The following is a 14,291-nucleotide window of genomic DNA, read 5'->3' as shown; positions in this document are numbered from 1 at the left end:
TATTATACATGAATATATATATGTATACCCATGTGAGTATTCTGGAGCTATGCTATTAATAGGTTTTGTTATGAATGGTATTCACAGTAAAAAAAGGTGCTTACATTTTAAGATTCACTTAATCTTTATACATATTTCGTTCAGGACTACTTAAAAAGTGAAAATAATCTATACCAGTTTTAAATGAAAAAAAATAATATATATAAAAAAGATTAAGCTTTTAAAAAGAGAAATATCAAAAAAAAAATGCAATTATGTGTTGATAATAAAAAAATAAAATAAATATATATGCATATATATTTATGTTATGTTTTTTACTTTTTTCCCTTTATGTATATTCATTTTTTATGAAACATTATTTTGTTTACATACTATTTATGTTCTGCATTATTTATGACACATAATAAAAAACATTAAAATAAACTGTAATATTTTATATATAATACGAAAAAAACGTTATACTTGATAGATATAAAAATATGGATATATACATATATCTGTATTGTGTATATATGGGCATATTAACAGGAAACATGCATAGATATTATTCCCATGTTTCTTATTAATTTTAAAAACAATTATTCATCAAATGGGGAATGCTGAATAGTGTATATATGTGCTTATAGCGCCAGAGAATGCGTTAATCCATGTGCATGTTATGCTACCAAAAAAGTGCAGATTTATAATATTGCTAAATTATAAAAAATCGAAGAAGCATGAAATTGAAATTAAGTTGCCTTTTCGGTGTGCAAATTCGCGTTGTTATTATGGGTTGCTAGTTTATTATTTTCTTTTTATTTTTGTAAATATAGGTTAAAGAAAACGGTTGACATTGAAAAGTTTGGCGGCATTGTATTTTTTCACCGTTTTAGAAGGAAGTCGGATATTTGGCATCGCATTATCTATAAGATTTGGAATATGAAAAAGTAATAAAATTAATTGAAAAAAACGAAAAGGAAAAACGGAAAAGCACAAAATTTGGTAATGTTGTTCTAAATGTTGCTTCGAATATGAATAAGTAATACTATAATTGTGTGCTATTTTTTCTTTTTATTTACCTCTTTAGTGTTGTATTCCTTTCCAAAAAAATTGGCGATTTGATTATCCTTAGGGGTACGATTACCTTTTTTAGTGTTCATTTTATTATTTGTTTTACTATTGGATATACTAGTTTGAGGAATATCGATTGTGCTACTTCTGCTAACGTTAGTTGTACTACCTCTGCTAACGTTAATTGTACTAGTTCTACTAACGTTAAGTGTACTAGTTCTACTAGCGTTAAGTGTACTAGTTCTACTAGCGTTAAGTGTGCTATCTATACTAATATCCAAAATTTCTTTATTTACCGAATTTTCCATTTCCGTGGCATCGCTGATCACATTTTCATTTATAGTTATCTTTTTTTTAGGAACTTTTTTTTTAACATTTATTATAATTTTTTTTTTTCTTTTTTTTCTCTTTTTAATTTCCTTTTGGGTGTCATCGACTTGCACACTTTCATTTAATTCGACATCCATTTTTTTCTTTTTAACAATGATATTATTTAGCGTCTAAAAACGCATTTTTAAATACAAAAAAATATGAAAAAATAAAAATGACAATTTAGATAAACTCTTGGCTATTTTAGTTCAATGTATTTATATTTCTACACATAAAGAGACATGAATCTAGAAATAAATAAATGAATAAAACAAATATAAATGTAATGTAGACAAAATTAACAGATGCGATTGGTGAAAAAAATATATAGAAAAAATTGCTTATAAAATTTGTACATAATATTTTTTTTTAAATTACAAATTTATTTTTATTTTATTTTTCCAAACAGTTGTAAATAATACCACTATTTTGTTTGCAACACTTTTTAGCATTACACACATAAAAAAAATGGTATAATATTTTGACACATTACTATGAAAAGTGTCACAATAATAATATATTTTTTTTATTATTTCTTATTTATTTAATTAAAAAATTATTATAATTTTTCTAAATAAAAAAAAAGGAAAAAATAGAAACAAATCATATATAACTTGAAAAAAATATTATAAATTAAATTTTTCAAATGAATATTTATAAAACATTCTATGTTATATGGGTACAGGTGTACCATATAGAATTTCGAAATAATAATGGAATAAAAAAAAATATCTGTTAAAAAGGATTTTGATTAATTCATGAATTTTATTATATTCGGTTTGGTAATTCGTTGTTTTATTCTGTCTCGATTCAATCAATGGATCCAATTATTTTTTTTCCGTGTCAATGATATCATCCTTTTGATAGTAACAAAATCGAAACAATTTTAATTGATCTTGACATTTTCCCCAATTCCTGTGTGTAAGCATGTGAGAAAAAGTATTATCATGAAAAATAATATGGAAGATAAATTTGTCACACTATATATATACATATGTATACTTTAGATATTTATTATATATTTTCATAAAAAGTATTTTACTGATATATGTAAATATATTATATTAATGTTCAAAGAAACCTATCGAATTTTTCCAAACAATCAAGCAGTTCATTATACTCGGTTGCACATTTAGTATTTTCCATATTTATGTATGAATGTTTAATTAAAAAATAAACAATCTATGTGATAGCAAAAATGATACTGAATTAATAACAGTCGTTTATGAATAAGTAAAATTTATTTTACAATAAGTTAAAGTAGATAAAAAAAAAGACTATCTATAGAAAAATAATTCTAGATTTTGCATTTTTAGCTATTTAAATTACGCCTTCTATATTTTATACATTTTTTCAGTATTTTTTTGTTAAAATTAAAAAATTTCGTTTATTGCCTAAATATATGGATCTGTATAAATAAAGCATTTATCGTTCCCAATAATTTTGATTTGTATATATTCTTAATTCAAATGCGCATAAGCATGGGGCATAAGATAATACAAACATAAAATGTATATACTTTTATATATATGTATACAATGTATATTTATTATTACAAGGAAAATAAATATCAAAACATTTTTTAAAATCATAAAAAGTATGATATGAATTTCAGGGGAAAAAAAAATAATAATAATAATACAATTTTGTGAACAAAAAAAGAATAAAATATATGTAAAAAGGGAAAAGAAAAAATACACACACACGCACAAGGAAGATTTAAAAAAAAGTACCACACGAATATGGGTAAATTCAACATAATTTGATTAATTGTATATACATATATATATATATATATATAACCCTTAAAGTCAAATATAAAAATTTGGAAAATAGCATTTGTAAAAATAAAAGTAAAGCAATGGAGCAAATACAAGATTAAGTTCAGATCGATTGAATTAAACATAGGAAATAACATTGCATAGTACTAGAGTGTTTGTACGCATATTTTTGCTTATTCGTTTTTTTTTTCCAATTATTTGAAAGTTAGGTTTTATACGATATTACTACATAGTCGGTTATATAAAGTCTCCGTTACATCCATTTAAAGAGAACATTAAAAAAAAACATTTTATAAGAAATGTGTGACAAAAGAAAAAGGAAAAATAAAATAGGAGGATTGATTTTTATGAAAGTTATTTCATAGTGTTTGCTTCAAAAAAAATTAATGTACCGATTTATATTAACCTGAATAATGCGTTATTCTTATTTCATTTGGGCCTTATTACTAATTCTGTCAGAAAATGTATCAATTTTTGCTTTAAAATGTTATAATAGGAATCCTGTTAGAACATATATAGTGGTTAATTTAAAGGGGCAAAATAATAATTTGGTAGGGAAATTGTTAAAAAATGAAGCAACTCAAAAAAATAGACAAAAAGAATTATACCTTAAAAAAAACAAAAAAGTTATGTCCCTTTTACGCATAAAAGGTAATAAAGAAGATGATATTACATATGAAGAGATCGAAGAGTATTTAAAAAATGAGGATGTAAATAACTCAGACGAAGATGATGGGAAAAAAGAAATAATGAAATTAATCAATTATATTCCGACTTTGAAAAATGAAGAAGAATTTTTTTCAAAATATGGTTATAAAACTTTTAATAACAAAAGAGGAAACAAAAATACTATAGAATATTATTTAAACGAAATGAAAATTTTAAAAGAAAAAAAGGAAAAAAAAAATTATAATATCCTTAATTTGATTTTATCTTATTATCTAAAGCGCCCAAATGATGAAAATAACCTTCCTTATAATAAGTATTATCAAAATATACAGTCCTATTACTACTATATAAATAGTTTGATCAGTCGACAAGGTGGTTTCCTTTCCTCCTTTACAGGTTTGTTCTTCCGCATATTGTATATTTGTATGCATGGTTGTATGTTGTGTGATTCTAATAATTCCGAGATTAACAACAGGAGTATGATACAGTCTTTGTGAATTTTTCAGTGCATGCTATGAGTTTGCTTTATTCTTTCCAAACTATCTCATTGGTTCGAATCTTTATAAATTTCTTCAGATCGTTTGGATAAAAAGGAAAATATTTTTTATAGAACAGGACTTTGCAATTTCTTATCATTTTATCTGAAAAATGTGAATATACTAAAGTATGGATCTTTTTTTTGTCTAAGTGGTGTATTTGCATTTTTGTTGAAAGGGATAATAAGAAATATAAAATTTGAAGATATGTTTTTATTACAAAATTATTTTAAATTAATATATTCAATAAAAAGTTTATCAATATATAAAATAGGAATATTTTCAATATTATTTAATTCGTTATTTTTGAATAAATATAATCAATATTTTTCAATATCAAATGATTTATTTGGTATGTTATTTACAAATTATTTTTTTTATGAAGGTATAAATAATTTAACAAAAAAAAAAATTGAAAATTTTATGGATAAATATAATTGTACAAAAGAAGACATATTTAATTCTTTAAATGATTTATTTTCACAATTTTTAAATAAACAAATATATATAGAAAAAGAAATGGATGAAAAAATAATTTATAACATAAGTTCTTTTATTAAGTTGTATAAAAAATTATTTATTAATAATATAGACAATATTAAAAATATTACATTTTTAGTTTTGAATAAGTATAATGTGTATTATACGAGTGTAGATAATACTAATAAAACGAATAGTGAAGTACTTTCGCGAATATGTTACATATTTTATATAATTAACATTTTATTAAAATATAATATATCTTCTCTACAAAATTTTAACCTTATAAATAATAATGAATATAACATTCCTATGTTTAAGAGTAATAATAAGTTATCCAACTATTTTTTGTTAACCTCCATAAAGGATCATTTGATGGTAAGTACTATGGAGTATATACTCATTTTATATGTCCCTATGAATATTTGAATCATAATATTGTATAAATAATCACATTATGGATAAGGATAAAAAAAAATTTCATTTTATTTTTCTTTCTTTTTCAGATAAATGAAAATGTTATAAATGATTGCATACTCGATCGGATGAAGAAAAACTACGAAAAACATATATACTCACTTATCGAAAATAAAAACTTGTCTACAAATATTTTTGATGATATTAAAAAATTAGATTTTTTAATTCTTGACAAAAGTTTAATAAATGAAGTAAATTTATCTATTTTTAATAAACTAGTAAATGATATTTTGGAAAAAAAAAATTATGATACACCATATTTTAAGCATAACCAATTGGCTAGTAAAGAGAATGGTGATTTTAGTAATGTAAAAAGTAATATTATTGAGGATACAAGTTCAACTGGTCAATTGATGGGAAATAATGAAATAAATGGAGATGAACAATATTTAAATAATAATGTAATAAAAGACGACCAAAATTCAAAAGATGATGATGATGATATTGAAAAGTATTATAGTGAAAATACAAATTACGAAGAAGAAGAAACAGAAGATATTGAAGGGACAGACGCAGAAATATATGATGATAATGAAAATATAGATGAACGAATGTACAAATATATAGAAGATAGTGTTGATTATATAGTTGAGGGAAATGTAAAAAAGGATGAGCAGAATCAAGAAACCAAAAGTTCAAATGGAAAAGATAACAACAATAAAAGTGATGAAGGGGAAAAGAAAGAATTAGAAACAATGCTCAAAAAAATAAAAGATATTCATAGTTTTCGAAAATATTTATCAATTCCTAAAGAATTCGTAGACAATCAATTAGAAAAATACTTATTCCCATATATGAATAAAGAATATAAAATATTTCTTAATAATTTAATTTTTAAAAATTTTAAAAATAAAAATGAAAATTTATTCTTTTTGAAGAATGGAATAACATTAAGTTCTGAATGTACTGAAAATATTATAAAAAATATTATTCTCGATTTTGTTATTAAAACTAAGGAAAATATTAACATTTTTTTTAAACTAGATAATATGGACAAATGTTTAAAACTTGTTCTCAACTTATTTTATGTTTATAAAAAGTTGAAGAAAAAAAGAAAATATATTAAAACGAAAAATATGATTCTTAACTTGGAAAATATATTTTCTCATAATTCATTTAAAGGTCAAACTTTTGGAAAACAAACAATTTCCTCAGAGACAACCAAAGAAACTACAGTAACTGATTATACTGATGATACTTCCATATTAAACAAGATTAACGATACAAAGAAAAATAATGTGAATGAAAATATCGAAAAGGAAGATTATATTGATAGTGATATAAGCTTTCCTAATAAAAAAGATGAGTTTTTATGCAACGAAAACTTCGAAAGAAACATGCGAGAAGAGGAAGAAGGCGAAGAAATACTTTCAATAGATGAACGAAAGAGATTATATGAAATTTTTGTTTTAAAATATATGAAAAATAAATCAGAAAGAAATATATTCAAAAAGGTTTTCAAATTGGATAATGTAGAGATCGACAAAGAAGTTGAGGATAATATTATTAAAAATTTTTTAGAAAAAGTTGTAAAAAGTAATTTAGAAAATTTAAAAAAACTAGATAGTGATTTGGGAATAATAAATAATGAAAATTTATTTGATTATAAGAATTTGAACTTTATAGATAAATTAGAAAAAGTAAAAAAAAATAATAAACATGATAGCAATGTAAATATAAACAAATACATAATTAAAAAGGATGATATTTTTGAATACATAGATGATGAATCATTTGAAGAAATAAGTAAAAAAATGTACATAAATAAACTACTATTATTAAAAGACAATCTTTATAATAATCGAAAAGATTTATATTTATATGAAATTATATTAAACATAAATAATTCAGAAGGAATACATGATATATATTTAATTGATCAATATGAAAAAATGATAAATGACATTATTAAGACAAATTTATTAAACAAAAATTATACAAATATTAAAAATATGTATTTAAAAAAAATTATTAATTTTCTAAATATTTCTGAACAAAAAGCTACAGATGTAGAGTTAAGATGCATATATGATCATATATATTCTATATTTTTATCCATTAAGGAAAATTTCTATATATATAAAACTGATTCTGATTTTTTTAATAATATTAATGAAATACTAACTATATATAACAACTATGATCTTATCAAAAAAAATGGGGAAGGATATCTTCTTAAGTTTGCACTAATAGAAACGAATCACAACCTTCTCCAAAAACTAATTGAGCGATATGTTTTGTATGTAATTGATATTATAAATAATGAAAATAAATTGACCTACAAAGAAAATATATTTAAATTAGCAAAAATTTTGAACGTCAACAATACAATTATATCTGATATCGGCGCAAAAATATACAAGGTAAGTTAGTGCACCATTCGGGACAAATAAAATAGACGTATTCTTTCGATGCTCATGGAAGTTGTGCATATTTCATAATCGTTCTTTACACACACCTATATATATATATATTATGCATATCCTCAACACCTTTTTTTTTACTTCTCAGAAATATATAGAAAACCAGGAGCTTCACGCAATGAATAATATGGATGTATTTTTCAACTTTTTATTTAACATGGATAAAGGAAAACAAGGGGAAATAATATTAGATTATTTAAGACAAAAGGTGCAAAATCATTTAAACTCAAACGAGAGTTATCAAGAAAAGTTACAAAAGTTATATGATCTGTTAAATTTTATAAATAATAATTTAAAACTTAACAAAAATATGTTTGATTTTTATCATCAAAATGGAGAAATTATTTATGAATTTTTGATATCATGTATTGAAGATTATTTGGATAGGAAGAAATCGACTACCTTTATTTCTTCTCAAAGTATGTTTTTATATGTATATAATTGTTTATGTTTATTTCAGTTATTATAATTAGGTTATATTTTTCATGTTTTTTTACATGAATAGCTCATGCAATTATGAGCATAAGGGGACATATTTGACACAATGTTTATACACATATTCTTTTTGTTTTTAGGTGATTATATGATGCATTTTAACAATTTTTTGAGCAAAATTAAGATGCTAATAAAAGGCCCTGAAGAGAAATCTCATTTCACACACGTTCTAAACATTTTGTAAGATCATTAATTGATGAAACATTCATATATATATTTCTGTTTAGTTATTTAAAAAATAAAGTTATGGGCATTATATTTCTTTGTTTTCTTTTTTTTAATAGGAAAAAATCCATTATCAAAAAGGCAATTAGCTTTATGGAAAACTTTAAATATGACGTAATTTTATAAAATACGAAAAATGAGAAAAATGAGAAAAATAAGAAAAATAAGAAAAACGTTTGTATACATAACATGTGCTTAATTTTCAGAACCCACATTTATTTCCCCCCATTTTTTCAATTATACAGCTGTGTGTTGAGAAACTATACAACTTCATTAAACTCCAAATGATAGATAATACCTTTGTTTTATCTGATATAGATATCGAGCAAAGGAAAAAAATGGTATGCATATATATTATATAATTTTTTTTACACATTTATGTGTATATGATAGCATGATATCATTTTATGCGCAATCTAATGTTTGTCATATGGATAACAAAATGTATACGTAATACATATATATGTTTGTACTACATTTTTTCGCGTTTAGATTAATATATTTTCCTATCAAAACATTGATGATGAGAAAAAGCACTTATACATGGATATTCTCAATAAGTAAGCATACATACATATATCCGCATTTAAATAATATATATTTATATATGTAAATGAGAATATAGAGCAAGATTTTGTGACCCTAATTATCCTCTTTTCCCCTTTTTAGAGCCCTGCTGTAGCCTTTTATAAGGTTTAATTGGACATTTCGTGAAGAATTTGAACATTTTGTAATTTAAAATAAGTTATAAAAATGCAGAGCATTGGCGAAGCACACAAAGATGCATTCGCCGATTTTTTTACGCAGTTTTGATTTATTTATTAATTTGCTTATTCAGGATTTTTCTGAGCAAAATATACTGCATATATGGGTATATTTTTGCTTATCCATTTAGTTGCATAATTTGTTTGAATTTCTTTTTGAATAATATGAAGGAAAATGTTTTTTTAAGTAGCCACATGAGCTAGCCAAAAACGTAAACACAACTATTTCGTTAAATTTGTTAAAAAAAAATATTTCTATACATGCATATATATGCACATGCAAACATGGTTGTGAATTTAGTTACATTAATTGTTTAAAATATTTCGAATACCTGATTATTTTGATGTTTCCTGCATTTGTGCAGTTAAATCAGCATCAACAAGATACTTAATTTTTCCTAATATTTCTTGGTTACATAAATTTTCATATTTTTTATACAAATTAAAGGTTGCATCATATAAAGTTTTAAAAGGATTAATATCATCAAAAAAACCATTTCGATATTCATCGCTACTATAATCTGAACAATCGTCATAGTCATAATAATCATCATCGTCATCATCATCATCATCTTCATCATCTTCTTCTTCATTGTCAGGATTTTGATTAAAATTTCCTCCTAATTTATTTTGAGTTTGATTATCTCCTTGTATTTGTGCCAATTCATCAACATTTTCTATAACATGATCTTTAAGTTTAATTTTAAGATCATTTTTTTTTTCTAAAGCTTCAATAGTTTTAATTAATTTAAATGCTTTATCATTAGTAGCATCCTCATTTTCATCAATGTCAATTTCGCTATTTTCATCTCCTGATGAAGATTTTGAATCTATTGATTTTTCTGATGAGTCATTATTATTTCTATTTATATGGTAGTCGTTTGCAACATTTGCAATATTTATTATAAAAGAGTTGACTTCACTTATGTGCATACTTATATTAGGATTGTGTATATTTTCAAGTATTGCACTCATAGCTAATACGTACATTTTTCGTGTTGAATTAATTTTGACATCAGTCATATTTGATAAAAATAATAATATATAATTTGTTTTATTCATTTTGTTAAAAAAAATAAAGAATTTTTCAGCATCATAAATTATTATCGAATAAAATAATTTTTTAATATATTCAATACTCGTTTTGCTTAATATATCTTCATCATATTCACTACATAAGCTATCAGCCCCATCATTAGTTCCATTATTATCTACTCCCGATGGAGTATCTTTTGCTTTTTTCTGGCTTAATAATAATGCCTGAACTTGGTCATGTTTAAATAACTTTAATGAAAAAGCTGTTAAAATTGGTTCTATCAATTCATCGATTCCTCGAATTTTTACTGTAGCTTCAAATAAAATATAAAATAATTTGCAACTGCTTTTAATAATTCGTGAATGTAAAGCAAATATACCTAATCTGTATATCATATGTGTATATTTCATACAGTATCTTTCGCTATATATATTAACAAAGTATTGAGTTGCTTTCGAAATTATGTTGTCAAAAACGCCAAGAGAGAATGATAAGTCAAAAATAAAATCATAAAAATAAGCATCTGTATTTTTTTCATTTAATATCATATCTGTGGTTAAAGCAAGTTGTGGATTATTTCTAATCGTATTTAATTCTTGTAATTTTAAATTATCATCAGTATTAAAATAAAATATATCATATAATTTTTCAAAGCGCATATAAACTTGTTCATCTATATCTAAATAATATGTGATATTAGTAAGAAGTGATAATGCTTCTTCAAGGTAGTCAATAGATGGTGATTTAAATGTTTCATCAATAACGACATATAGATAAGATAAAGTGCTTCTATAAATTTGAGCTTTATTACTTTCATTAACGGAATCAAGCAAACTTAAAATTGCAGTTAAAATAGATAAAATAACGGAATTTAAATCTAACTCTTCATTTTCATTTTTTTTATCTTTTTTTTCATCTCCATTTATACCAAATTTTGTGTCTTTAAATAGTGAATTATTATTATCATCTGTTAAGGTATTATTCATTGTATTTCCAGTATTACCATTTCGTAAACTGTTTTCAAAAGAGTTAGAAGTTCTACCTCCTTTATTATTTTCTTCATCTGTTTCTTTCTTGTTTATTAGAAAAACAAAACTTGAGCATAGCGCTATAACAACGTCATTAACATATGGGGTTATATAGTCTTTATATGTATAAGCCAAATTATCTAGTGTCATAACAATATATTCACATTTAACTTCCTTAATGACATTCAATAATCGCTCGATTAAAATTGGTATGGTTTTTATAATGGCATCTTTTAATACATAATTTTTAATTTTAAAGAATTTTTTAATATAAGATGCACTAGCTACACGAATTAACAAGCTTGAGCTCTTCATGTGATTTAATATGATTTCATAATTACGTAAAAGTCCATTAATATCTTTAAATTGATCAATTTTTTTTATAAACGAGCAATATGTTACAATAGATTGGTAACATAATAAATAATTGGGGCTATTTAAATCATTTTCGATATATGTTTTTAAAAATTCTTCTATGTTCATATTTCGTTTTTTGTCACATAATCTGTTATATAAGCATTCTAATACTTTTAGTGCACCATATTTATATTTACAAAATTTATTTCGTAAAACTTGTTCAAGTTTTTCTGAATCTACCGAGTTGTTATCTGCCCCTTGGGTATTGGATGGTGAAATGATGCCAGTATTAAGGTCATTATATATCGAAGCATAATTTTGATTATATGCACTAATAACATTTTCGCAAAGAATAAAAAGTTCGGATGTGTGTTTCACGCCCCTATATCTAGTGAGATCTTTTATAAAAGAAGTGACACTAACTTTTTTGTCTTCAACAGAATATGTGTTAAATATATTCATTGTATAATCATACTCATCATATAATATTTTTTCTACATCATCATCATTATAGCATAATAATGGGAATATAATATTTTTAACCAAAAATTCGATATTATTTTTTATATAATTTTTATATATAACTGCATTTTCAACACCATATGATAAACCTTGTATTATATATATTAAACATTCATCAGTTAAGCTTTTTTTATTTCTATCATAAGTTTGCAAAATTATTATAAAATCGTCAAAAAATGGACATAACCATTTATTTAAAAAGTTTTGACAAAATTTTTCGCTTAAATCATTATTAAATTTATTGTAATTAGCATTGATATATCTCGATAATAATCTTGTGACAATGTCTAGAACTATTCTCTTGCATTTATATTGTGGTAAAGTTTTTAGATAATTTTCATCATTAATATAGTTCGGTATATTTATTTCATTCTTTAATATATGATCAAATAAACTAAAATAATTATCCATATACTCTAAAATTATAACCTCTTTAACTAAAAAACTATCATTAACATAGTAATAAATTTTGCATATAATACTTAATATCTCACTCACATCATTATTATTTATATCTAATGAGCTTAAATCATATAGGCAGTTTATTAGTGGATAGAAATATTTATTTAAAATTTCTGTGTATAATTCATAATTTTCTTTTTTTTTTATTTTTAATTTTTTAAATATTAATTTTAAGCAGTATAAACTAACATATAATTTCCTTACATCCTTTCTTTGATTTATATCATTTAATATATTTTCTAAAATAAAAAAATCTTCAGGGAAATTCTTATGAATTAATATTTTCATAATTTCAAATAATTGAACATATAATTGTTTATCTTTCATCTCTAAGTATAACAAGCTTTCATATATATCTTTTATCAATATGCATATTTCTTCTTTTTCTAAACTCTCATAATTATTTTTTATACTATTTTTTAAAAATATCGAAGCAGAAATTCTTATACTGTCATCTATTACGTTCACACTTTTGACTATATCCAATGTTGTATTGATATATCCCGGTATTTTGGGAACTTGTTTTAAATATTCTTCACATTGGATTCGTTTTCCCCTTGATGTACTTAGGGATCCTTCTAGCATTTCGCAAAACGTTCGCACATCCAATACATTTGCCATTTTAAGTGATGTGTGATTTATAAATTTGAACGTGCAAGAAGAGAAGAGAGGAGTACCTTTTCGATTTTATTGGCTAGCTCCAAGGATAATAATATATATATTATACGATAAAAACGTATACAAATATATGATAAAAATGTATAAAAATGTTATATAAATATGTTATTGAAACATATAAAATAAATAAAATGACTATATAAAATAATATACATATTCTTAAACATTTATATATATGGGTCGTATATACATAGATAAATAAATTGTTTTTATATTTATCTATATTTTGATTGCTATTATAATATTTAATTTTGTGCTATATTTATTTTTAAGTATATTCCTGAATTATTATTGTTATCAATGAAACTTGTTATATTTACCCATTTTTTTAACTATTTTTTTCCATGCATATAAATATGTAAGCGCATATTTTATATATTTGTTTTTAGCTAGTTCGATAAGCATTTAAATAAACCCTTTCGCGTTTAAATATGTTTATATTAATTTGCATGTTTTGCATAATTTGAATAATATGGTTAATAGGTTTGTTTTTTTTCATTTATTTCATTATTATATTTTTATGTTTTTTTATGTCAGAAATAAATAACGTATAAATTAAAATTTTGTAAAATTTTATGCGAACAACTGTAATAGAATATACATTATTGTGCATATTTATTTGGATATCGTTTTAAAGGTATGGAGGGCGAAAAAAAAAAAAAAAAACAATAAAGGTCGGTAGGAAAAAAACCAGGGCATAATACAGAATTCAGTAGTTATATATCATTAAGGATATATAAAAGAATAATAAATGAGTTTTTTTTAATTAGGAATATATATATATATAATATATATATAATGTTTTTATTTAATTTCTCTGTGTTTTATATATTTTTTGTTTTGCATATATTGTACAATATGCACATGTATTCAAGTGTGTTTAAAAATAAATTGCTAATTGAGATATGCATAAAATAACATATAATAGCTTTATATGGC

General features: G+C 23.0%; 4 protein-coding genes across 4 annotated transcripts; 1 reads left to right on the top strand and 3 right to left on the bottom strand.

The window, feature by feature from the left end:
- Window positions 1–860: 860 nt before the first annotated feature.
- On the bottom strand, window positions 861–1,517 carry PY17X_0806600 (conserved Plasmodium protein, unknown function; the record flags this gene model as incomplete). The annotated part of the gene is made up of 2 exons (XM_725630.2): window positions 861–902; window positions 1,059–1,517. The coding sequence occupies 2 exons, from the start codon at window positions 1,515–1,517 to the stop codon at window positions 861–863; spliced, it is 501 nt and encodes a 166-aa protein (XP_730723.2).
- A 729-nt stretch (window positions 1,518–2,246) lies between these two features.
- On the bottom strand, window positions 2,247–2,565 carry PY17X_0806500 (conserved protein, unknown function; the record flags this gene model as incomplete). Its single annotated transcript, XM_022955653.1, has 2 exons — window positions 2,247–2,334; window positions 2,501–2,565. 2 exons carry the CDS (start codon window positions 2,563–2,565, stop codon window positions 2,247–2,249), a joined length of 153 nt encoding a protein of 50 aa, XP_022811903.1.
- Window positions 2,566–3,613: 1,048 nt separating this feature from the next.
- On the top strand, window positions 3,614–9,187 carry PY17X_0806400 (conserved Plasmodium protein, unknown function; the record flags this gene model as incomplete). The annotated part of the gene is made up of 9 exons (XM_022955652.1): window positions 3,614–4,265; window positions 4,446–5,263; window positions 5,392–7,725; window positions 7,874–8,204; window positions 8,361–8,460; window positions 8,565–8,619; window positions 8,751–8,846; window positions 8,998–9,065; window positions 9,175–9,187. 9 exons carry the CDS (start codon window positions 3,614–3,616, stop codon window positions 9,185–9,187), a joined length of 4,467 nt encoding a protein of 1,488 aa, XP_022811902.1.
- Window positions 9,188–9,605: 418 nt separating this feature from the next.
- On the bottom strand, window positions 9,606–13,295 carry PY17X_0806300 (uncharacterized protein; the record flags this gene model as incomplete). Its single annotated transcript, XM_718927.1, has 1 exon — window positions 9,606–13,295. The coding sequence occupies one exon, from the start codon at window positions 13,293–13,295 to the stop codon at window positions 9,606–9,608; it is 3,690 nt and encodes a 1,229-aa protein (XP_724020.1).
- Between the last annotated feature and the right edge of the window lie 996 nt (window positions 13,296–14,291).

This window comes from Plasmodium yoelii, assembly GCF_900002385.2.
Source record: "Plasmodium yoelii strain 17X genome assembly, chromosome: 8".
In the NCBI taxonomy this organism is placed as follows: domain Eukaryota; phylum Apicomplexa; class Aconoidasida; order Haemosporida; family Plasmodiidae; genus Plasmodium; species Plasmodium yoelii.
The sequence above is the reverse complement of the archived record's forward strand: the minus strand, read 5'-3'. Positions and strand labels throughout refer to the sequence as shown.